We start from the raw sequence: 26,781 nt of genomic DNA on the forward strand, positions 1-26,781 counted from the left end.
GAGCGATGGGATACAACATCTCCGCGGTAGCGATGAAGTGGCGATTTTTCCGTACGACCATTTCACGAGGGTAGCGTGGATATCAGGAATCCCATAAAATATCAATTCTCTGACATTCTTGAGGGCGAAAAAATATCCTGCAAGAACGGGAACAACGACGACTGAAGAGGATCGTTCAGTGTGACAGAAGTGCAACCGTTCCGCAAATTGCTGCAAATTTCAGTGCTGAGCCATCAAAAAGTGTCGAACGTGCGAACCATTCAACGAAACATCATCTATATGGGCTTTCAGAGTCGCAGACTCACTCGCGTAGCCTTGATGACTGCACGACTCAAAATTTTACGCCTCGCCTGGGCCCGCCAACACCGACATTGGACTGTTGATAACTGGAAATATGTTGGCTGGTCGGGCGAGTCTCGTTACAAACTGTATCTAGCGGATGGACATGTACGGGTAGGGAGACAGCCTCATGAATCCATGGACCCTGCATGTAAGCAGGGGACTGTTCAAGGTTGTGGAGGCTCTGTAATGGTGTGGGACATGTGCAGTTGGAGTGATATGGGATCCCTGATACGTCTAGATACGTCTCTGACAGGTGACACGTACGTAAGCATCCTGTCTGATCACCTGCATCCATTCATGTCCATTGTGAATTCCTTCGGAATTTGGCAATTCCAACAGGACAATGCCACATCCTAAGCGTCCAAAATTGCCAAAGAGTGGCTCCAGAAACACTCTTCGGAGTTTAAACACTTCCGATTCGCCCCAAACGTCCCAGACATGAACATTATTAAGTAGAAGAGATCACCACTCCCTCGTACTCTTACGAATTTATGGACAGATCTGCAAGATTGGTGGTGTGAGTTCCCGCCAGCACTGCTTCAGAGGAGAGTCGAGTCCGTGCCACGTCGTGTTGCGACGCTTCTGCGTGCTCCCGGGGGTCTTGCACGATATTAGGCAGGTGTACCGGTTTCTTTGGCTCTTGAGTGTATATCACAAGTGGTGCGCACAGTACTATGTGCGACACACCGTAAGGTGACTTGCGAAGTAAAGATAGATAGCGGGCTACTACCCTAAGGAGGAGTATTCAAGAACTCATTACTTGAGATATGCATGACTGTAAGTAGTACACTAATGTCCTTAAAAATTTCAACTCCGGAAGAACATGGCCAAATGAAGTTTGAAGGTCCCCATTTCTTTGACAGCACATGGAAACACACACGTTGTTACGATTACAGATCCGTTCATTACCTGTGACCTTGGGCACTAGGTATTGTCCAGAGTGCCGCGGTGACCATGTATAAACTTTATGGCATGCATTCAAGAAGGATTGGACTGTTTCTACGGGGATGTTCTCCCTTCCCGACGGGTATACGAGTCTACAAAACATCAGCAGCGAATGACCACCGTTAGTATATGGCAAACTAACCCCGTTCTAAATAATAAATGGAAAATATGACAGGTGAACGGTCAGTTTAGAGTATTAGTGGTACTAGACATTTTTCAGGGAAGGCTTGCATATTCCCAGACACATGAATCAGGTGAAATATGATATACTGTTGCGTAAGAACAAAGCTTAGGGCTCTAGAGAGACCTTAGAGTAGCGAGCATTATTAAGATCCAGGTAATCTTAACTATCCAATGCGTACATTGAACCTCCTGATGTTATTCTGGTGTCAGAATCTTCATCAGACGGTGGAAATCCACTCTTTTTTTCTTTGTGTGAGGCTAATTGATTGTGAGCGCCCGTTTCCAGAACGCGTATCATAGGGAAATTTAGTTAAACTGTGTTCAATTACTGTTTTATTTTGTTCGTTATTGTGGGCAGCCGAACCTGGGAAAATGCTTTATAGTGTCGCACCCCGCCGAGCATTTGAGATAGGACGTCAAAAATTTTAAAAAATAGATTTTTCAAAAATATATGCATCTTGTAACACATCTTTCTGAAGTGTATGATATGTAAAACATATATTTCCAGGAAGGTCTTAAATGCGCCACAGTACAGCGCCACACATCTTCACACAGCATTCTTCTATCGCATGTCATTGTATTTCGCTCTGAGGAATTCAAACGTCTGTATTTTGTAATGGTAGCCATCAAACCCATAGTCAGGACCATGGAAACTGAAATGTCCTGTGGTGTTTCTCCTGCTGTCAGTCGCCTGGTTTGACATCCTACCCTCGCCCGCCTTACAAAAAACCCAGTTAATACTTAGTGGGATTATTCGTAATTGGGACAATGAGAACTATTCAGTAAATTTGCACGCTTTATTGCCTATTAGCTAATAATTTTCTCTTTTGTGTGACATAAAATTAAATATAGGAAACTTAAAACCGGTAAAGGCAAGAGACAAGCAAGACAGTGCTGCCCCTGCTAGCTGAGTAGTGTCCGCTTGCTTGGCTGCGTGGTCACGTGCTTGCCTCCCATGCAGCAGGCCCAGGTTCGATTCCTGGCTGGGATGGATATGTGCGCCGGCATGGTAACTCAGCATGTTCGGTCAGAGGGTTAGCCGTCCTCTGTAATAAAAAAAAACTGAGTTAATGGATCAACGACGAACTGAAACGGGTGTCTTACGACGTCCGCCACGAGCAGATGCAGTGAACGAAAACGAACAAAATGAGATTAAAATTAAAAAAAAAAGTGATCAGCGCGTCAGAATGTTAATCCTAAGGGCCCGGGTTCAATTCCCGGCTGGGTCGGAGATTTTCACCGCTCAGGGACTAGGTGTTGCGTTGTACTAATCATCATTATTTCATCCCCATCGAAGCGCAAGTCGCCGAAGTGGCGTCAAACCGAAAGACTTGCACCTGACGAACGGTCTACCTGACGGGAGGCCCTAGTCACGCGATATTTTCATTTTTAGCAAGACAGTACTCATTTCTGCAGTCATTAGGTCCCAGCATTTTTTCTCTATAATCTCGCTACAGCCTTACACGGCGTGCTTTACTTTCTGCGGGAAAAATCTATTACGCCATGAGAGTTCGTTAATCGTTTTGCTACACGAAAAATCAAAATGTCGTTGTCTTATACCGAAAAAGCTGTTAATATGAAACGTACCCAAATGTGTGGTTTCTCGATTTGATTACGTCTATTTTGCCACTCTCTATAGGTAAAACGGAATAGGCCTTTTTAATATTGCAGCAATTGTAACACACTCCAAATAAGCGAGACTATTATCGCACAAATGGTCATTTTTATGTAACTAATTTACATAAATAACACGGCAGAATGTAATTCACGTTGTACCAATATCAAATGCCTATTATGCCTACTATAAGCTAACAGTTTCATGTTTGGAAATACATTCACATGCTTCAGTTTCTCAAGCAAGAGACTGAAAAGTGGTAGTACGAAATTTTTATATAAATTTGGAATCGTCATATTCTTCCATATAATCTATATGATGTCACCGTTTCTTCTCCTTCCTCGTTCTAACAAATCTTGTCATCACAAATTCTGTAACTATTCCTACCATTGTCAAATCCTGTTCTCCGGTTAGCTTCACTAACCCTGCCGGAATCACCAGTTTCGTTTGCCTCGTTTATTCTACGGTTAGACATTATTACGTGCTCGTACAACGTGTTTTGCGCGCAATTCCGAGAATGAAACTTACAGGCTTCTAACTGGTGGCTGTAGAACTGGCCCTTAGTTCTGTAGGCATATGGCAAAAATTTTCCGTCAAAATTTCATTTTCTTGGACACACCGAGAAGATTAATATGTAATCTTTCTTACGTGTTATTCCTGTAAGTCATTTATTTCCACTCTGGTAGTCAGAGTACATGGATTTCGCTAATAATTATAACAACGCTGCTCATTCACACACCCAATCAACCACACAAACAAACAGCGATTGGCATTCATCCGTTCGGGTTTATTCGGCTCAGCTCGTATAGCCCTATCCCCTTTTGTCTACGAGAAAATTTTTTGTTTCTAGATGAGACGGGGATTTCCCTGGCAGAGATATCACGCACATTATGTACAGATTCTAAAATCGACTTATTATTCGTTCAGAGATCAACTTAGTAAGTGTTCAAAAATGTTCAAAAGCCAACAGTGATGCGTTACAAAATCATACGAATAATCGACAGACCAACGTGTCCTGGATGATAGGCGCTTTGTGAAATAAGGTTTTTTTTTTTGAAGAATGTGAATTTGGTATCTCCTGCAATTGACGCTGGGGCAGATACCCCGGTTCCCCCCCCCCCCCCCCCCCCCCCGTGCGACTTGTCCCGGCGGAGGTTCGCGTCCTCCCTCGGGCATGGGTGTGTGTGTTTGTCCTTAGGATAATTTAGGTTAAGTTGTGTGGTAGCTTAGAGACTAATGGCCTTAGCAGTCAAGTCCCATAAGATTTCACACATATTTCATATTTGATTTGCCCTCCCCCCCTCCTAGATCCGGGCTGGCTGTGGGTGTTACCTTCACAAGAACACTCAAAGCCTGATTTGCATCAAACGATTAGAGCGCTGTATTGCGAAATCGGATCGGACGTTTCCATCGGATCTACATCTTCCATGGAGTTTGTCACTAACTTAACAAAGTGATAGGGATGCATTGCGTGTCTGTTGGTGTTTTCATCAAACCTGCTCCCAACTTCTATTCTCCCAGACCACTTCTCCAACGTTACGTTTAATGGCTGACGCAAGTGCATTGAATTAGGTGGCAGAAAAACAGATTCTGTGTTTCTTTGCGATATCTGATAACGTCAATATTCAAGTTTCATGATAAGTTATCTCCTATGGGAGCTTGCCTTCACATTCTTTGAAAAAAGAAATATAAAGTACCTGAAACCAATCTACAAGTCTTGCAGCACCCATCCTATTAAACCAAGTCCCTTTTGCTGCAGTTTTCACTAATACATCCCGAAAGTGGCACTTGTTGTTCTACTGTCCTTCCTCAATATGAAGAAGTCGAGATCGCTCGTTGCATCTCATGTCACACAAGAAATTAGATTAGATTAGATGTACTTTTTGTTCCATAGATTCTTAATGAGGAGATCCTCAAGGATGAACACCATATCAGAAAGTCAAAAAATCTTAAATACATATATTTTTGTTTCTCAGATAATTACAAACTTCTGACGAAATCTGTATTGTAGAACACTCTAACGATATAAGGCTTAGGTTACTGTAGCCACGTATTATCGAACAGAAAATCAGCTTAAAACATTTATTTACATTCATCTGATTCGTGCAGTGACGATATCAGGCAGTCATATTTGACACAATGAATTTGATATTATTAATAATAGTTGTGCATCAGTCGGTAATACTAATAAATTCGTTAGTGGAGTAGGCCATAGCCAACTATAAATCCTTTAGGATCGTCTTAAACCTAACATTATTAAAAAGTAAACTTTGCATGATTGCTGGCAAGTTATTGACAATGTGTGTTGCTGAAAATAGACACTTCTTACAGACGATTCAAGTGACATTAAATCTTTGTGCAGACTATTTTTATTTACAGTTTTTTTCCATGAACTGAACTGTTGCTTTGAAAAAGAGATATATTATTTATGACAAATTTCGTTAGGAATAAATATATTTGTGATGCAGTTGTTAGTACCCTCAGCTCCTCGACAAGGCTTCTGGCGGACGTTCTTTAGTTCACACCGAAAATAATTCCTGTTACACGCTTTTGCACTTGGAAAACTTTAGCTTGGCTAGACGAATTGTTCCAAAAAATGATGCCATATCACATTTTGGTGTGAAAGTAAGTGAATTATGCCACTTTTTTTACTTTCACACCCCTTATGTCTGACAATATACGCATTGCGAGTAAAGACTTATTTAGATGCTTCAACAGTCCTGTGAACCAGGTGAGTTGATTATCAAGATGTAATACCAAGAATTTAACACTGTCAACCTGTTCTCCAGAAATCTCTTACCGATTCTGAACTGCATGTAGTGTGCGTTTTTTCTTTTTTTTCTTTTTTTGAAGGATTAGTGACAAAGAATTGTCTAGGAAACATTTGTTGGTGCCCACAAAAATTTCATTAACTGACCTTTTTAAAATTATACTTGCTTTGCTGTTTATTCCAATGTTTGTATCATCTGCAAGTATGAGGTGCATTCAAGTTCTAAGGCCTCCGATTTTTTTTCTCCGGACTGGAAAGAGGTAGAAACATGCGCATTGTTTTAAAATGAGGCCGCATTCATTGTCAATACGTCCCAGAGATGACAGCACCGTACGGCAGATGGAATTTTACCGCCAGCGGCGAGAATGAGAACTGTTATAAATACTTAAAGTGGCAACGTTTTCCTCACTTGAACAGCGTGCTATCATTCGTTTTCTGAATTTGCGTGGTGTGAAACCAACTGAAATTCATCGACAGTTGAAGGAGACATGTGGTGATGGAGTTATGGATGTGTCGAAAGTGCGTTCGTGGGTGCAACAGTTTAATGAAGGCAGAACATCGTCTGACAACAAACCGAAACAACCTTGAGCTCGCACAAGCCGGTCCGACGACATGGTCGAGAAAGTGGAGAGAATTGTTTTGGGGGATCGCCGAATGCCTGTTGAACAGATCGCCTCCAGAGTTGGCATTTCTGTGGGTTCAGTGCATACAATCGTGCATGACGACCTGAAAATGCGAAAAGTTTCATCCAGGTGGGTGCCACGAATGCTGACGGACGACCACACGGCTGCCTGTGTGGCATGTTGCCAAGCAATGTTGACGCACAATGACAGCATAAATGGGACTTTCTTCATCGGTTGTGACAATGGATGAGACGTGGATGCCATTTTTCAATCCAGAAACAAAGCGCCAGTCAGCTCAATGGAAGCACACAGATTCACCGCCACCAAAAAAAATTCAGGTAACCGCCAGTGCTGAAAAAATGATGGTGTCCATGTTCTGGCACAGCGAGGGCGTAATCCCTACCCATTGCGTTCCAAAGGGCACTACGGTAACAGGTGCATCCTACGAAAATGTTTTGAAGAACAAATTCCTTCCTGCACTGCAACAAAAACGTCCGGGAAGGGCTGTGCGTGTGCTGTTTCACCAAGACAACGCACCCGCACATCGACCTAACGTTATGCAACAGTTTCTTCGTGATAACAATTTTGAAGTGATTCCTCATGCTCCCTACTCACCTGACCTGGCTCGTAGTGACTTTGGCTTTTTCCAACAATGAAAGACACTCTCCGTGGCCGCACATTCACCAGCTGTGCTGCTATTGCCTCAGCGATTTTCCAGTGGTCAAAACAGACTCCTAAAGAAGCCTTCGCCGCTGCCATGGAATCATGGCGTCAGCGTTGAGAAAAATGTGAACGTCTTCAGGGCGATTACGTCGAGAAGTAACGCCAGTTTCATCGATTTCGGGTGAGTAGTTAATTAGAAAAAAATCGGAGGCCTTAGAACTTGAATGCACCTCGTACAACAAATATGTAATCCAGTAATGTTATTGATGAAAGGTCATTGACATACACATGAAGATTAACGGCCCTAAGATGAAAACTTGTGGAATGCCACATGTTTTCAGTTCCCAGTTGGATGAAACCCAGTAGCTTATCACAAAATTCTTTCCTATTGAAGCCATTTATTTCCTGTCAGAGAGATTTGATTTGAACTATTTTGCAAAATTCTCTGTTACACCATAACATTTTACTTAAATGGTGTTATGATTTACACAGTTAAATGCCTTTGGCGGATCAGAAAATGTAGCAGTAGCCGTTAGTTTATTGTTCAAGGAACAAGTTCATTCTCGCTATATGTGTCAATAACCTTCTCTGTTTCAGAACCCTCTCAAAATATGAACTGTGAGATTGGCAATATATTAATTGTATTCACATGATTAAGAAGTTATCAGTATATTTCTTTTAATAAAATTTTCCTGTGTGATGATAAAAGTGAAATTAGACGGAAATTTTATGGTATTTCCTTATCTCCTGTCTCATAAATGTCTTCACTTTAACATATTTCAACAATTCTGGGTATTTTCCATTGATAAATGACTGGCTATGCAAAGTAATATTTTACTAAACTCCGTAGAAAATTCTTTAATAAAATTTTTTGCCTTTTTAGCGTAACTATTAGACTTTTTCGATTTTATGCCGAACAGTGCTTCTACTCTTTTAGTGAAGGTCGTACTAAAAATGTTGCTGAAGTAAATTGTAATGGCTGGTCTGAGATACTCCAGGGCAGCTTCTATTGAGTCTGACAACCTTTCCAGTAACAGTTATGAAATGTTTGCTAAAAGCTTTTATCAGTTATTCTTAACGCTGTCACCTCCTCTTTTCTGCTTCAACCAGTCTCCTACTTCATTGTCTCACATTGTCTTTATTTTGTTACTTTACATGAAATTTTTTTCTCGTAATGAATTTTACCTTCAATGTTTTGCAATTTGTCTTCTAATAGGCTATGGCGTCAACATCAGAGCTTTTTGCGGCCGACAGATACAGTTTCTTTTTTGTCTGTCACCTTTGTCGTCTGTTCACTACATAGCTCAAAAACGCAGACTGGCCGATTGTGCTCACCACGGTAGCATTCCCTCGCCATTGCGCGCTGTGTTGAGTCGAGTCACGTGCACAAATACTGTATATTACCACTCAACAAATCTCCAATGTCGATGACGTACTCTTACATTAAGAGCTGTTGTGGTTTCTGGACAATGAAAGCCGGTTCAATGAATTAAGTGTAAAAAACCCAAACCATACCAGATGGTGTCAAACACTCCTCGCAGGCTGGTCCAGGTGCTCTGTAGTTCTCCAAAATAGAATCGTCACTGCGAAATTCAGTCTTTAGGCCTTGCGACCACTGTCATGCTCTTCATGTGTTGTGACAATCTCTTGTGGTCCATACACTCATCAAAGTGTATGGCACCTATCAATACATTGATTTCACAGTACCATTCAATATACCGTCCTACATGTTATGCCATGACAAAATACTTCCGATAAAATCATTTCTATCCTATTAGCACTCATTCAGACGCTTACATTGACCTCCTTGACATCGCCACAGCATCATTGCATTTGTTTCCAAGTTTCTACCCGTTTAGCGGGCAAAGGGTGTGTGAGGCATTGCGACTCTCCAGTCGCAAAAGGAAAGGCATTTCTGAACCAATGCGTATAGCGCTACCACCTTTCTGCAAACGAAATAATTATAGCGTGGATTTTCATGCACTATCAAACCGCAAAACACGCATGCATTCATGAAGTATCGTATCATTGCAACATGCACAATGAGGCAGCAAAACAAAACAAAACAAAGACTAAGACAATGTGCTGTAGTAATATTCAGTTCCGTATATATTTCTGTTTCCTTCTAAAATAGTACAAAACAAACAATTTTTTCAAATTTTCCTTACTTAAACTTGTCAGATAGATCTTTTTGTACATAAAAAATTATCTTTCTATGTCAAAAGCGTGAAAGCGAAGAAATTTCGCACAAAGTCAGACCCTGTTGAAAGTATTTTACATTTTTACCACAAAATATATTGTAATAACTTCGTAAACTTAAAATAAGTGTTTTAACTGATGATTTTATTTATCTTAAAAGGTACAGAACCAATTTCTCTATAGGATGATTGAAAATGTTTTTCACCCTCTCCAATAACTGTCGGAGCTTCTACCAGTTACACGTGGCTTCCTAGTTGATTTAATGTATATCAGGTTTTGCTTCAAATCTGTTACTTTGAATGTCATTTCCACAATCTAAAAATGAAAAAAAGAAAACGCAATTATGAGGCTTTTGAATCGAGTGAAGTAAATAGGTGTTAATTTCAATAAATTTGCGGGCATTTATGGTCTGTTACCGACTTGTCTTCATGAAAATTAGCAAAGGAAAGGATGGCAGCGTTTATCCAGACACCTCATCTGGTTAAAATAAGCTATGACGACAAAGCTAAGTCTGGCAGGATGCCTCTAAATGCGGCTGCATGGAAAGGTGCTTTCAAGAATATGTCCAATGTAAAAATAGTCAGGATATGATTTAATTAATGCTGTCAGAATTATCAAATCCTTGTATTTTGTATGACTGTTTACCTTGTTTGTGGAGGATATCAGCGTATTCACATTGTCATATTTTAGGTGTACTCGTTCAGCTGCATGATGCAGCGCATAGGCTAAACCTGTGAAGTGCTTGGGTTAGGATAAAATATTGTAATTGCTTTCCCTGCCTTCATTGTACAGGGGACAGCATCGTTTAATACCAAAAGGACCCTTTTTATTTAAATTTATTGTCACAAGAAATATTAACTTCTGCCGACAGCTACGGGGACTAGCTAGGATGACTGAGCTTGCAATATAGTTTACAGACTAACGACATTCGTCAAGTTTCTCACGTTCTCCACTATTAGCGGCATTCGTATGAAAAAAAGTTAATATATCCAATATATGGTTGTTGTTGTGGTGGTCTTCAGTGCTGAGACTGGTTTGATGCAGCTAGCCATGCTACCCTATCCTGTGCAAGATTCTTCATCTACCAGTACCTACTGCAGCCTACATCCTTCTGAATCTGCTTAGCGTATTCATCTCTTGGTCTCCCTCTACGATTTTTACCCTCCACGCTGACCTCCAGTACTAAATTGGTGATCCCTTGATGCCTCAAAACATGTCCTGCCAACCGATCCCCTCTTCTAGTCAAGTTGTGCCACAAACACCTCTTCTCCCAAATTCTATTCAATACCTCCTCATTAGTTATGTGATCTACCCATCTAATCTTCAGCATTCTTCTGTAGCACCACATTTCGAAATCTTCCATTCTCTTCTTGTCTAAACTATTTATCGTCCATGTTTCACTTCCATACATGGCTACACTCCATACAAATACTTTCAGAAAAGACTTCCTGACACTTAAATCTATACTCGATGTTAACAAATTTCTCTTCTTCAGAAACGCTTTCCTTGCCATTGCCAGTCTACATTTTATATCCTCTCTACTTCGGCCATCATCAGTTATTTTGCTCCCCAAATAGCAAAACTCCTTTACTACTTTAAGTGTCTCATTTCCTAATCTAATTCCCTCAGCATCACCCGACTTAATTCGACTACATTCCATTATCCTCGTTTTGCTTTTGTTGATGTTCATCTTATACCCTCCTTTCAAGACACTGTCCATTCCGTTCAACTGCTCTTCCAAGTCCTTTGCTGTCTCTGACAGAATTACAATGTCATCGGTGAACCTCAAAGTTTTTATTTCTTCTCCATGGACTTTAATACCTACTCCAAATTTTTCTTTTGTTTCCATTACTACTTGCTCAATATACAGATTGAATAACATTGGGGACAGGCTACAACCCTGTCTCACTCCCTTCCCAACCACTGCTTCCCTTTCCTGTCCCTCGACTCTTATAATTGCCATCTGCTTTCTGTACAAATTGTAAATAGTCTTTCGCTCCCAGTATTTTTCCCCTGCCACCTTCAAAATTTGAACGAGAGTATTCCAGTCAACATTGTCAAAAGCTTTCTCTGAGTCTACAAATGCTAGAAACGTAGGTTTGCCTTTCCTTCATCTATTTTCTAAGATAAGCCGTAGGGTCAGTATTGCCTCACGTGTTCCAACATTTCTACGGAATCCAGACTGATCTTCCCCGAGGTCGGCTTCTACCAGTTTTTCCATTCGTCTGTAAAGAATTCGCGTTAGTATTTTGCAGCTGTGACTTATTAAACTGATAGGTCGGGTTTTTTTTACATCTGTCAACACCTGCTTTCTTTCGGATTGGAATTATTGTATTCTTCTTGAAGTCTGAGGGAATTTCGACTGTCTCATACATCTTGCTCACCAGATGGTAGCATTTTGTCAGGGCTGGCTCTCCCAAGGCTGTCAATAGTTCTAGTGGAATGTTGTCTACTCCCAGGGCCTTGTTTCGACTCAGGTCTTTCAGCGCTCTGTCAGACTCTTCATGCAGTATCATATCTCCCATTTCATCTTCATCTACATCCTCTTGCATTTCCATAATATTGTCCTCAAGAACGTCGTCCCTCTATATACTCCTTCCACCTTTCTGCTTTCCCTTCTTTGATTAGAACTGGGTTTCCATCTGAGCTCTTGATATTGATGCAAGTGGTTTTCTTTTCTCCAAAGGTCCCTTTAATTTTCCTGTAGGCGGTATCTATCTTACCCCTCGTGAGATAAGCCTCTACACCCTTACATTTCTCCTCTAGCCATCCCTGCTTACCCATTTTGCACTTCCTGTCGATCTCATTTTTGAGACGTTTGTATTCCTTTTTGCCTGCTTCACTTAGTGCATTTTTGTATTTTCTCCTTTCATCAATTAAATTCAGTATCTCTTCTGTTACCCAAGGATTTCTACTAGCCGTCGTCTATTTACCTTCTTGATCCTCTGCTGCCTTCACTATTTCATTCCTCAAAGCTACCCATTCTTCTTCTACTGTATTTCTTTCCCCCATATATGGTATCCATTACAAAATGAGATGACAAAAGTCAAGGGGTATCCCCTAACATCATGTTGGACCTCCTTTTGCTTGGCGTAGTGCAGCGAGTCAACATATCGTTGGAGGCCCCCTGCAGAAATACTCAGCCATACTCCCGACATAACCGTCCATAAGTGCGAAAGTGTTGCCGCTGCAGGTTTTTCTGCGTGAACTGATCACTCGATTATATCCCGTAAATGTTCGATGAGATTGAAATCGGGCAATCTGGGTGGCCAAATCATTCGCTCAGATTGTCTAGAATGTGCTTCAAACCAATCACGAACAGCTGTGGCCTGGAGACCTGGTGCATCGTCACCAATTAAAATGCCACCGTTATTTGGAAACATGAAGTCCATGAATGGCTGCAAATGATCTCCAAGTATAGCCGAGCATAACCATTTGCAGTCAATGGTCGGTTCAGTTTGACCACCACGTCCATTCCATATAAACACAGCCCACACAATAACGGAGCATCATCAGTTTGCACAGTGCCTCGTTGACAACATGGATCCACGGCTTTGTGGTGTCCACACCACACTCGAACGCAAGCATCAACTCTTACCACCTGAAATCTTGACTTACCTGACCAGACCAGGGTTTCCAGTTCTCTAGGGTTCAACCGATACGGTCACGAGTCCAAGAGATGCGCCGGAGACGCTGTCGTACTGTTAGCAAAGGCAGTCGCGTCGGTCGTCTGCTTCCATAGCTCATTAACGTCACATTTCGCGGCACTGTCCTAACGGATACGTTCATCGTAGGACCTACAGAGATATCTGCGGTTATTTCACGCAGGTTTCTTGTCTGTTAGCATTGATAACTCTACGCAAACGCCACTGCTCACGGTCATTAAGCGAAGGCCATCGACCACTGCGTTGTCCATGGTGAGAGACAATGCGTCAAATGTGGTACTCTCCGCACACTCTTGACGCTGTGGATCACGGAATATTGATTTCCTTAACGCTTTCCGAAACTGAATGTCTCATGCGTCTAGCTCCACCTACCATTCCGCTTTCAAAGTCTGTAAATTTCCATCGTGCGGCCATAATTACGTCGGATACCTTTCTATAGCCGGCCGCTGTGGCCGAGCGGTTCTAGGCGCTTCAGTCCGGAACCACGCTGCTGCTACTGTCGCAGGTTCGAATCCTGCCTCGGGGATGGATGTGTGTGATGTCCTTTGGTTAGTTAGGTTTAAGTAGTTCTAAGTTCTAGGAGACTGATGACTTCAGATGTTGAGTCTAATTGTGCTTAGAGCCATTTGAACCATTTGAACCTTTCTATATGACTCATCTGACAAGGGAACCTTCCCATCGCACCCCCCTCAGATTTAGTTATAAGCTGGCACAGTGGATAGGCCTTGAAAAACTGAACACAGATCAATCGAGAAAACTGGAAGAAGTTGTGTGGAACTATGAAAAAAATAAGCAAAATATACAAACTGAGTAGTCCATGTGCAAAATAGGCCACATCAAGGGCATGGTGAGCTCAGGAGCGCCGTGGTACCGTGGTTAGCGTGAGCAACTGCGGAATGAGAGGTTCTTGGTTCAAGTCTTCCCTCTTTTGAAATAATTTTACTCTTTATTTTCGCAAAGTTGTGATCTGTCCGTTCGTTCATTGACGTCTCTGTTCACTGTAATAAGTTTAGTGTCTGTGTTTTGCGACCGCACCGCAAAACCGTGCGATGAGTAGACGAAAGGATGTGGCTGTCCAATGGGAACCGAAAACATTTGATCGCAAGGTCATAGGTCAACCGATTCCTCGACAGGAAAACACGTCTGATATATTCTATACGAGACTGGTGACGGCATGTGCGTCACATGACAGGAAAATGTTCTCGACCCACCTAACTTGTACACTTGGCCAATGGGTAAAAGGATTCTTCTACCTTGCCCGATTTAGGTTTTCTTGTGGATGTGATAATCACTCCCAAAAAAGTGATGAAAACATAAGAGTTTGTCACATAAACTGCAACAAATGAATGCAACAGTTTCGCAGTCGCACAGTTTTCCTTGTGCTCTGTCAAAACATATGTTTTTAATATTTTCAATTTTTGCCGCGTGTAGACCGTCAAATCCTGCATATGTCCAAGCAAATCTGAACATGTCCTGGAATTTTGGAGAGCGAAGTTGATTTTGTGTAAGTGCTTGAACTTTGATAATTGTCTGAAAATAAAAAATTAAAATTTTCGCTGTCGGGAAGACTTGAACCAATGGCCTCTCGTTCCGCAGCTGCTCACGCTAACCACGGGACCACGGCGTTCCTCGGTCAATATTTACATTTATATTGCATATGTTACACATAAACTACTCAGTTTGTATATTTTTCTTATTTTTTTCATAGTTCCACACAATTTCTTCCTGTTTTCTCGATTAATCTGTGTACAGTTTTTCAAGGCCTATCCACTGTGCCACCTTATAACTAAATCTGAGGGGGGTGCGATGGGGAGGTTCCCTTGTGAGTACAAATGACAGCGCCACCAATCCACTGCCTTTTCACACTGATCAGCCGGAACATTATGACCACCTACCTAATAGCCCATATGCCTACCTTTGGCACAGATAACAGTAGCGACACGTCATGGCACGGGAGGAATGAGGTCTTGGTAGGTCACTGGAGGGAATTGGCACGACATCTGGTCACAAGTCACCTTAATCTAGTAAATTTCTGGAAATGGGGCAATGAGCTCTGACGCCATGTTCAATCAAATCCCAAGTGTATTCGATCAGATTTAGATCATGCGAGTGGGAGGGAGGTGGGGGCAGCACAATAACTGGAACTTGCCACTGTGTTCCTCGAACCATCCCATCACACTCCTGGCCTTGTGACATGGCGCATTATCTTATTGAAAAATGCCACTGCCATTGGGGAAGATGCTCGTCGTGAAGGGGTGTACGAGGTTTGCAATCAGTGTCGATACACCTTGGCCGGCATAGTGCCTTGCACGAGCTCCTCTGGACCAAGGATGCCCACGTGAATGTTCCCTAGAGCATAAGGGAGCCCCTGCCAACTTCTTTCTGTCCCGCAGTACGGATGTCAAGGAGCTGTTCCCGTGGAAGGCGCTGGATTCGCGTCCTCTCATCAGCATTATGAAGAAGTTGTCGGGATTCATCATAACGTGCCACCCTCCGCCGCTACGCCAACCTCCAGTGCCGCTGGTCACGTGCCCATTTCAATAGTAGTTGCTGATATCGTGGTGGTAATACAGGGACACGCATAGGTCCTCGCCTGCGGAGGCCCATCGTTATGAGCGTCGGTGCATTGCGTCTTCAGTACGCTTGTACTCTGCCCAGCATTGAAGTCTGGTCTTAGTTCCCCCACAGTTCGCCGCCTGTCCTGTTTTACCAGTGTGCACAGCCAACGACGTCCGACATCTGTAATGAGGAGTGGCTGCCCAATCCCAGGACGTCTGGTCGTAGTTTCACCTTGGTTTCGCCACGTGTTAAAGACACTTCTCGAACACCCGACAAGTCGTGTAGTTTTCGAAATCCTCGTGCCGAGCCTCGGTCAGGCTCAGATAGATCGCGCGCCTTCCACATTCTACACATAGACAGCACGTTCACTGATACTACACCCATCGAGCTTGTGTCTGAGTAGCACTCATTCCTCGTCAGGTGATGCTGATATCGCCCGGACCGGTTAATATCGATCGTAGATCGGTGGTCATAATGCTCGGACTGATCAGTGAATACCTTGTGTGGCCTGCCCGGTTGGCCGTGCAGTCTAACACACGGCTTTCCGGGCAGGAAAGAGCGCCTGGTCCCCGGCACGAATCCGCCCGGCGAATTTGTGTTGAGGTCCGGTGAACCGGTCAATGCGGGCTGGTTCACCCTATTCCGCCTCAGTTACACTATGTCGGCGATTGCTACGCAAACAAGTCCTCCACGTACGCGTACACCACCATTACTCTACCACGCAAACATAGGGGTTACACTCGTCTGGTGTGAGACGTTCCCTGGGGGGTCCACCGGAGGCCGAACCGCACTATAACCCTGGGTTCGGTGTGGGGCGACGGAGGCGTGAAGTGGACTGCGGTAGCCATCGTGGGGTTGTGGACCACTGCGGCTGCGACGGTGACGGAGCCTCTCTGTCGTTTCTAGGTCCCTGGTTAACATACAGTGCAATACAATACAATACCTTGTGTATGCGATGCTACCGCCACCTGTGCCTGTGCATATCGCTGTCCCATGGCTTTTGTCACCTTAGTGTAAATGTCTAAATTAGAGCAGTTATATCTACGAAATGTTCGAAATATGAATTTACTCTCGGGATGGACAAAGGATGTGAGCACGAATGCAACAGTCATTTGCAAGAATCTCTGTGCTGTAGTAGTAAACTACTATTAATTCACAGTTTTACATGTACTCCATGTTTGAAATTATTGAGACTGTTCTTTCAGAGCTTTGCTATTTACCCTGAAAGACTGTGCATTTTTCACAACTTGTCTTGCAACCACCTTTCTTATATTTTTGGAGTAACTATTTCTTCCATGGACAGAGCCTTACTTGGACAAACTGTGCTTCTGTCATTCCTGGGAGTTTTCTGTGATGTTGCAGGTCTATACTCCTTCCGCAATCCAAGAAACGGCTCGTGGTACGTTGAGACACTGTGTTCTCAACTTGAAGTCCACGGCAGATCCAAGGACCTGGTGTCGCTGCTCACTGACGTGAATCGCATCGTCGGTCAGAGATATCGCTCAGAAAACAAGAGCCTGCCAAACCTGCATGGCAAGGTGCAGGCGCCGTGCTTCACCTCATCCTTGACACGGAGTCTATGCTTCGGTCATAATGGCCATGGCCACCCTCAATGTTCCTCGCATGATGTCTGCCGCAAAAAACCTCATTTCACCCATATTAATGTAGAAAGTAGTTCCTAACAGTTCCTATGTTTCCACCAAAGCACCTGAAACCCCAGCTGCTGAATGTAATCTGCTGTACCGCCCAGAGTCACGATTCATTTTGTCTTTATTCAGTACCATGGATTGTCTGAGATATCGCTGTCTGTTTATAAGTGACATTATGTCTGGTTTATCAATAATTAGTAAAATATGACGTGGTGGCATGCCCAGATTTAGTTCATAGACCACTTAATATATTTAATAAAAACTAATTATAAACAGTTCTACAGTAAGGTCAACTTAATTGAACAAACACAAAGGTTCGCAAGTAGGAAATGTATTTATATCGGATGAGTGCATTTAATGGGTCCTAGATGGTGTTCATATCAGAGAAATCAACAAATAGCATGTTCGTCAACTACACATGAAGGTATCCATTTCGTATTCCGAATTCTGAACATGTTCATTTAGTCTGAAATATTACTTTTCATTCCATAAATAATGGCTGAGTAATGAGTGACAATTTGGTTTGGATCCCTTCAATCGGAAATCGGCACATTGTATTCAGAAATAAGGTTTGTTCATGAAATACAAGTAAAAAAATGGAGATTCTTTGTTTCCTTAAACATCCAAAGGGGATATCGGAGCACCATCTTTCCTTCTTTATTGACGTTTTTTTGAAAATATACAAAAATCGAGGAGAATATTTCTACCTACAGACGTTTTCAGAAAAAGTGATGTGAATGCTGCACTTAGTGTAACAATGTTCTGCACACATATTACAGGTCAAACAAATGTATATATGAGCTTCATTCTCATGCAGGTATCTAGTGCATGGCCACTTGCATGTTACTGTTGATGATTTTCCTTGCAACATTTGATATGATTAAGGTAAGATTAATTTTCGCGATTGATTTCATCATCATCACCTTCATTTCAAGCATTAGGCCCTTCATTGGTTCGCCTATTACAGTACTCATCGTTCCTTCCATCTTCCTTGATTTCTTCTCCAAAATTGCTTAAATCTTCTGATCTGGAGAGGTAATCTTTCTCAACTCATCCTTTCTGGGCCTTCATTCGAGTTTCTCCTACTTTTTGCATTTTATATGTTCAGTTCATCCTTAATTTCTGAATTTCTAAATCTGTCAGTTCTTGTGCATCATTTTACTTTTCTTAGAAACCACACCTCTGCTGCTTGTATGTGACGTTCTTCACGTTTACTTATAACCCTGAGATAATTTCAGCCTTGTTCCTTTCCTCATTTCATTTTCTAGATATCTGTTTATTGCTCCACATATATTCCCAAGCTTTGCTAATTTCTTTTCTACGTCTTCCTCATAATCATATGTTGCGCCATGCCCTAAATAGCTAATATTCAATGTGTTGTTTTGTTCTGTTTTTGTCTCTAAAGGATGTTTTGCTTTGAACGTCATTGATTTTGTTTCTTTTCTGAAATAGTCAAATGGTTTTCTTCACCATTATTACTAATAATTTTATTCGCCTTTCTAGATCATCTTCATTTTCAACTAGCAGTGTGGCATCGTTTGCACATAAAACACAATTCGAGCAGGAATATCTGTTAATATCAATCCTCCCTTTAAAAAATCTCCTTCCATTTCCCAAATGCACCAACAAAATAAATCTTAAAATGTGTATTAAAATGTGTGGGTGAAATGCTGCACCTTTATCTAACACTTTCGTTTGCAGCTATAGTCTGTACCATTTATATCTGAAATTACAGCCGTGTTTTTGTGCAGATTTTCAAAACGTTATAGTTGTTGTGGATATATTCTTTTCGTCATAATTGCCCACAGTTTCTTCCTGCCAACATAATCGTATGCCTTAATAAAATCAATAAATACTAAGTTGGTTTCCCTGCCATACTCCACGTGTTCTTCGATTATTTGTTCAGTTGTAAATGCTGAATCTGTTGTCGAGCTGCCCTCTGAAATCCCATTTGTTCTTCGCCCAATGAATTCTTAGCTATAATCTTCAACTTCTTGTTCACTATTCTTCCATAAACTTTGTATGCGGGTCCAGTAAACTGGTTCCTCTAAAGTTCTCGCAGTTGTAATGATCTCCCTTTTTGAACAGTGATATCATCTTTGTCCATGCAAGTGCTTCTGGAATAACTCTATTTCTCCAGCATATAAATGTAGTAATCTCTTTTGCACTCGCATGCATCCATATCTTATCAATTCGGCATACTAGTAACTTTTCTATTCTTTGTGGAATTGACAACTTCTTTTAATTCGTCCACATGTAAATTGTCTTCACATTTTATTTCAGTTTTATCCTCTTTATTCTCTGTGGTGCATATTTCTTCATACACCAAGTTCTCACAATGTTCTATCCATTTTGCTTGTTGGATGTTATTTGTTTGAGTAACTTTTTTTCTGTTTGGCTGAGCATTTTCATTGTCTTGTAACCTGTCATTTGCTTATAAACTCGTCACAAGATATTTGATGAGCTTGTTTCACTTCTCAATTTGCTGCATTTCTCTCTTCTTCGTAAATTTGATGATTCTTCTCTATTGTTTGATTCAGATATTTAAACATATTGTTTTTTTTCTCTTTATAACTTTATCTAATTCTGGTTTCCAAATTTTTACTCCTATGTTCCTTATTACTTTTTTCTTTCTTCCTAATATGAGTAAATTAATGTGAAAATATGTTATTGTTCAATTTATGCTCATCATGTTTTTCGAATCTGTTACTTCTTTCGGATTTTTATCAAAAAAATATGTACCACATGAAAAAAAGCACATCTCCTCCGTTGTAACCAAGCAGGGTGTTGCAGTTGTTGAGACACTATATTGACATTTGTGAAGAGTGGATTAAAATTCTTATTTAGCTACACAGATTTATGTTATGTTATGTTAATGAACTACACATGAATATTTAAGGCGAATATTTCTTCTAAATGAACATGACCCATTCCCTACCTCAGCTATGTCCAAATGCAGCCTATGCTCCATCACTAACAACAGCATCATCACCAGGACAATAAACCATAATCTATTTTCATTAATTGCAAAAAATTATGTTAAAAACAATTTCAACAATAATGGTTATCAATGTAATAACATTATTCAAACAGAACATTTCCCTCTTATACTGGTAGTGATTTGATGAAAAGTATTGCCCCATAACAGAGAAATGTGTATTTAAACTTTTGTAGTTATTTATTTCAAATGTTAGTTTTATATATTCCTAAGAATTGAATGCATATGTTTCTTTTATGCAGACCAGAATATATAAAAATATGTGCCAGCAGTATTTTTATAAGGTATTTTTTCATCATTTGTTTCTTCTCGGTTCATTTTTATGAGCATTTTATTGTATGTAACAATTTTTGTATTTGAAACTGTACATCGATCTTTATTTTGTCAGATAATAGTTTAACAATTTGTTGTTTTGTTTGAATTTGGAAAGAATGTCAGTTACATTACATTTTCTAATTTTTGTAAATAATTAAAGTTAAATATAAAATTATTTTTGGTTTCTTCTACCATGAATTTCACTGTAATATATATCGATAAGACATGTCTAGAAGTTACATGAATAACTTGTCTGGTAACAAGGGGAAGTTAGTACAAATTATAATTGTTGAGAGAGACCAAGGCTTGACTTCAATAGAGGTGTTCATGTTGGTGTAGGTCTTAGCAGTTACCCAGAGAAGAACAAAATTACAGAGAACAGACTTGGATAAAGAGCTTCATCAATCATACTTTGCAGTGGAGATCACAATGAAGACATGTTGTGTGTACATTGTCTCCATTTCTTCACAACTTGTGTTAATGCTTTCCCAGGGATAACAAAAAAAAATCATTCCAAAGCACCTCTCAGCTGCCAGTAATTTTTTTCCTTTATAAACTTCTTAGTATATGTTCATAATTTACTTTCCTTAAATTTTTATGTGGAAGTATTGCAAATAAATTTCCTTCCTGCATTTGTAGATCTTAATAATTAAAGGGGTTTCCTGATCTACAGTTTTTAGTTAATTCTCACAACAAAACTCACTCATTTGTGCATAACATTTATGTATAAAAATATACGCCTAAGGCCATTGCCAGTTTGAGAGAGTATAGTTCTTGATGATTTCTTGATCATTGGTATACTTCTCTCTTCTTATAGAATCATAAGTAATATAGAACAACATATTGAGAAAAGTCGCTCTTAACTGCCTCTGCTATTCACAGAGAAGAAGTTAAAGTTGAAAAATATTAGTAATAGGAGATACATATTGATGGATAGAAATTTAAAGCTTACAGACTGCTTGTTGTTATGTAAGGTGTACATTCTCAGATGAAGAAAACTGAGATAGCATTTCTAAATGAACTGTCCAGACATTTAGCAGAAGTGGCTTACAGAAACAACAGAACATCAGTACAAGTTTGTTTGCGTGGCCATACTCCACAGAAAGTACAGAAATACTTGTTTTGGCATTCGTTATAACTATTTCTTCAGGCACTGCTTTTAATAACGTTAAACGAACAATAGTACACAACAAAAAAGAAGGAGAAACGTGGTAATCAGTGTGAAAAAGGTTGGAATTCAAAGTTGTGCTTATGTGTCTTAAATAAAGTGGTAGTGTGACCTCCAAACCAGATGAGAGGAAATGCAGATCACAGCAAATCATCCCGATGATGACGCCTTAGAACAAGGAAAAGATGAAACCTGCTTGGGAAAAATAAATTAAGTGGCAGCAGGAAAAGCCGGTTTAATTTACAAAACAAGAACATCAGTACAATGACATACCATTACCAGAGCACTACTCCAGTTATTTGACGTTAAGATAATGTATTACGCAGGCCTACTGATAATATGAAATTCCACACAACGGAATAATCAGCTAGGAGACTGAGTTTTAGAATTAAATTTTTATTCACTGAATGATATAAACGTTCTTGGAATGAGTAAAGTGATATTAGCTGTTTCTTTTGTTGTTGTTGAGGTCTTCAGTCCTGAGACTGGTTTGATGCAGCTCTCCGTCTACTCTATCCTGTGCAAGCTTTTTCATCTCCCAGTATGTACTGCAGCCTACATGCCTCTGAATCTGCTTAGTGTATTCATCTCTTGGTCTCACTCTACCATTTTTACCCTCCATGCTGCCCTCCAATACTAAATTGGTGATCCCTTGATGCCTCAGAACATGTCCTACCAAACGATCCCTTCTTCTGTTTCTTATGTGGTCGCTAAATTATAGTACTTTAGTTTCCCTCAAACACAGAATGTACCCCTGTATAGCACATCTAACAACTAGTGAGCTTACATAATTATGTTGTAGGTCACTACAGATTTTCTGTTAGTTCTAAAAGTTGAAGAAAAAAATTGCAGTCAAATATATATAATACAAATAATAATAATGTTTAAAAAGCTTCTAACAGTTATACTACCACTACTTCTCTTGATAATATATCAATTACCTTAATGAATATTTAGCTGTACCTGATCAAGGCACTCTGAAAGAGTTCATGTGATTTGTGACTTGTAATTTTATTTATCTTGTAGATCATACTTTGTGTGCAGAGATGCACATGATGACATAGAACAAGTCAAAAATGAAGGTGAGATGATACATAATTAAAATGATTATGACAGTGATATTATAATGATACAAATGTCTATATGATATGTATGTAATGCCAAGAAACAGAAAAATATATAGGTGGATATCTTGTGAAAAATTCAGAATTGCCTAATATTTCTAAGTTTGCATTATTAAGGGAAAGAAATATATAAGCAAATAAAATAGAAGTGCAAAAGTAGCATATACATTTAAAAATTCGTTACTAAAGCAAAACAGTGAAGTTGTCACACTTCTGTATTAAAGCATTTGGGTTTACATACAAAGTAAAGAACATGGACAGAACAAATAATATGGGAATTTAAAAGCGTATATTAAAAATACATTACAAAGGACAAACTCACTTCTGTATTGCAAATTCATAACAATTTAAAGAGAGTTACGTTGTATATAAGAAGAAGAAACTAGAATTTTGTGTCAAGAAATACAGTAATGGAGTAAAAACCGTATTTAAAAAAATATGTTTCAGTTTTATTCTCATGTCGTTCAGATTATTAATATTCTTGACCTCTGATGGAAGATGGTTGTAAATTTTTATTGAAACCCATCTGTGTGTTACATTTATTAACCGAGATTTGTTTCTAGTGTTATGTGTGTGGCAGTCTGTATTTATGTGTCGATTTCCTAAATAGTAAGTTACAAAACAAACCGGTATCATTATATGAGGGCATGGCATTGTCAGGATTTTTAATGCTTTAAACATTGGTTTACAGTGTTCCCTACTGTTTTCTGATGCCATTATTCTGATCACTTGCTTGCTTTTATAATGTGAAAATGATATTGGATTCAGAACTATTTCACCAGAAAATTAGACCAAAACTCATATTTAGTATGGTACATCAGCTTCAAACTGTCAGTGTTGGCTGCATCTATTATTGTAGGTAGCACATTTTGCTGAGCTTCTTTATAATTATCTCTGCATGCAGTTTAAAAAAAATGGCTCTGAGCACTATGGGACTTAACATCTGAGGTCATCAGTCCCCTAGAACATAGAACTACTTAAACCTAACTAACCTAAGGACATCACAAACATCCATGCCCAACGCAAGATTCGAACCTGCGACCATAGTGGTCGCGTGGTTCCAAACTGAAGCGCCTAAAACTGCTTGGTCACACCAGCCAACCATGCAATTTCCAGTTTAGTATACCACTGCCAGTTAGTCCAAGGAATTTGGTGTCCTGCACACTGAAAGTTCCATATTTCCTAATATGTATATCTGCACTGAAGCTGGTAATGTTCTGCCTTGTGTGTAAGTTCACACTTACAGTTTTCTAACTGTTTATTAGCAGTCTGTTTGCCTCAAACCAAGGTTTTATGTGTCTGGTAGTTTCAGTGACTGTTTCTAGAAGCGCTTCTTCTCCATTGGAAATTAAAATGTTTGTGTCATAAGCATACAAAAAAGAATTAGCATTAGGGGTGTTTTCTAGGAGGTCAATGATAAACAAAGTGAAAAGGACTGGGCTAAGAACAGACCCCTGTGGGACATCTCAAGATACATTTAGTGTATCTGATTCCTATGTATTGTATCTTTTCACTTACATAACTACTGAACCAACTGTGGGTTGTACCTCTGATTCCAAATTTCTCATATTTTGCAAAGAGCAGCTTATGGTTGATAATATTAAAAGATTTGGATTGGTTAAGTAATATACTGAGAACAGGCTGTTTATGATTGATTAGACCTGAGCACGTTTTTAAAATTCATACAGTGCATTTATGGTTGACCTGTTTTTGTGAAAAACGTATTGAGAAGATATTATAATGCTGTTGGAGTTCACAAAGCTTTCTAATCTTATGGAAACATAGTATTAGGAAATTTTTGAAAATGCAGATAATATTGGAATAGTCAGTTTTCTCTTGTTTCTCATACAGTGGTATAATTTGAGAAAATTTTAACTGATATTAGACAGAGGCCCACAGATGAAACTGGAACACTTTTTAAGTCAAAAGCAAGGTACTATTTCATGGCTAACAGACCATATTTTATTCTTTCACCTCTGTTGCACAAGGTGTTGTTAGAGACAGGAAAAGGCATTCAAGAGAATGTATGACCTTCATTAGAAGTATATTCAATTATGAAAGTCTGTACTCATTCTGTGCTTTGACTTTAGTGGTGCACTTTAATATATGGCTGTTGTTAATCTGGACAAGGTTTTGAATAGGATGAAAATCTATGGAGCAGTGATAGGTACAACAGGTGCATTCACCCAAAGCCTAGGGAAGTTAAGCCAATTGCAGCTCCAGGACCTCCTGTTAACTGCCATGTGTGAACTGCAGATTTGTGATTACAGACAAGCAACATTAAAAGTAAGTACCACAAAGACGTTGTGTTGACAAGACAAATTCATTGCACCTTCAAATTCGCCTGTACAACAAAATTTGTGGGAAGCGGATTTTGTTTATGATTCTTAAAATTACGCTAAAACAGATGTAAAATGCAGGTACGTGCAATTACTCACATCTAAGAACAATATCTAGCTCGTGATTGGCGAAAGACAGCTGCTGCAATGGCTGGTAAAAGTCACGTATTTGCATTCTTATTTTATTATATTTCAACTGTTTTTAGACAGATACCCTTCGCCCAGATTCATTTATGCCTCATAATGATACAAACAGGACATTAGTCGGACTTCATTACAGAATGTAACACATAAATTCAACCACATTTGCACTTGGAGTCATATCTTGGAGTCATTACAAATCTTGGGGAGACACAAACCAGTAAGGCCATGTATTTTTCATATCTTCAGTGACTAATATAACATGGAAGAATGTTCTCGGCTAACTCATCTTTAAGAAAGAATGTTTTCAAAGCTCAAAAATGTGCTGTAAAAATAATATGTGGTGCTTACACATAATCATCTTATAGGCATCTGTTTAGGACTAGGGCATTCTGACTACTGCTTCACTGTATATTTATACCCTCATGAAATTTGTTGTAAATAATCAGATGCAGTTCAAAAGGAAGAACGATAAGCATAGTTACAATACCAGAAGGAAAAATGACAATCATTACTCCACATTAAGTTTGTTTTTAGCACAAAAAGTGGTGCACAATGTCACTACAAAAATTTTTTGTAACTTATCCAGTGATATAAAATGTCTGACCGGCAGCGAAGTAAAATTTGAAAATAAACCAGAAAAGGTTTTCCTTGACAGTTCTTTCCATCTCATAGAAGAAGTTCTACTAATGTAACATGTAAGACAAAGTAAATAGAAATTACTATTTCTCATTCATATATTCCAAAAAATTAATGAAAATGAAATATTAAAGGTCTTATTTATGTTCCATGTGTAGTTATATTTAGAAAGTAATTTGTGATGTGAATGCAAAATGACTGGTTCTGTATCTTAACTAACAAGCTGATTAATTGAATGAAATAAATAGTCAATGAGGTACATTATTTTAACTGCACCATGATAACAAAAATAACGAAATTTTAAGGTAAAATTTGAAACATAAGAAAACATTCTCATATTTTGATAGTTTCTATGTGGAAACCAGCTTAGCTAACACAGAATCAATTGATCGAGCTAGAACACAAATGTACGGGATTTAAAAAGAAGCTGATCTGTAAGGACGTATACCTAAGCCTCATTTTCGTATATTCAGATCATAGATCTGAGTAAATATTGTCAATGAAATTAATAATTAACAAAAGGATCAAGAACAAAATTATTTGTTTTCAAACTTCCAGTCACTCGAAATAAATGTGATCGCGAGAATGGATGCAGCTTAAAACATGGAAGAGCAATATTTATTTAAATTTCATATATGGTCAGTAGATTTGGTTGTGATGTGCCTTGGTTTATGTGACAGAGAACTAACAACCTGTTAATATCACACTTCTTGTAATGTGGGTTACACACCCTTATATCTTTTATTGTTTGCATATCCTTTTTAAAGAATATTTATTATTAGCATTCAGAAAGTTGAACGACGACATAAGAGAATAAGATCGGAATTTGGCGTTTATTTTTCGT

General features: G+C 39.5%; 1 protein-coding gene across 2 annotated transcripts in view; it reads left to right on the forward strand.

Moving 5' to 3' along the window:
• LOC124776646 (caspase-1-like) overlaps nucleotides 1–22,267 on the forward strand; it is a 136,672-nt gene extending 114,405 nt beyond the window's left edge. For both annotated transcript variants that reach the window (XM_047251737.1, XM_047251745.1), the window contains one exon: nucleotides 16,927–22,267. In XM_047251737.1, coding sequence (XP_047107693.1) covers nucleotides 16,927–17,246 — 320 coding nt within the window. In that variant the 3' untranslated portion in view covers nucleotides 17,247–22,267. The remainder of the gene's footprint in view (nucleotides 1–16,926) is intronic.
• The last annotated feature ends 4,514 nt before the right edge of the window (nucleotides 22,268–26,781 follow it).

The sequence above is a fragment of the Schistocerca piceifrons genome, chromosome 1 (genome assembly GCF_021461385.2).
Source record: "Schistocerca piceifrons isolate TAMUIC-IGC-003096 chromosome 1, iqSchPice1.1, whole genome shotgun sequence".
In the NCBI taxonomy this organism is placed as follows: domain Eukaryota; kingdom Metazoa; phylum Arthropoda; class Insecta; order Orthoptera; family Acrididae; genus Schistocerca; species Schistocerca piceifrons.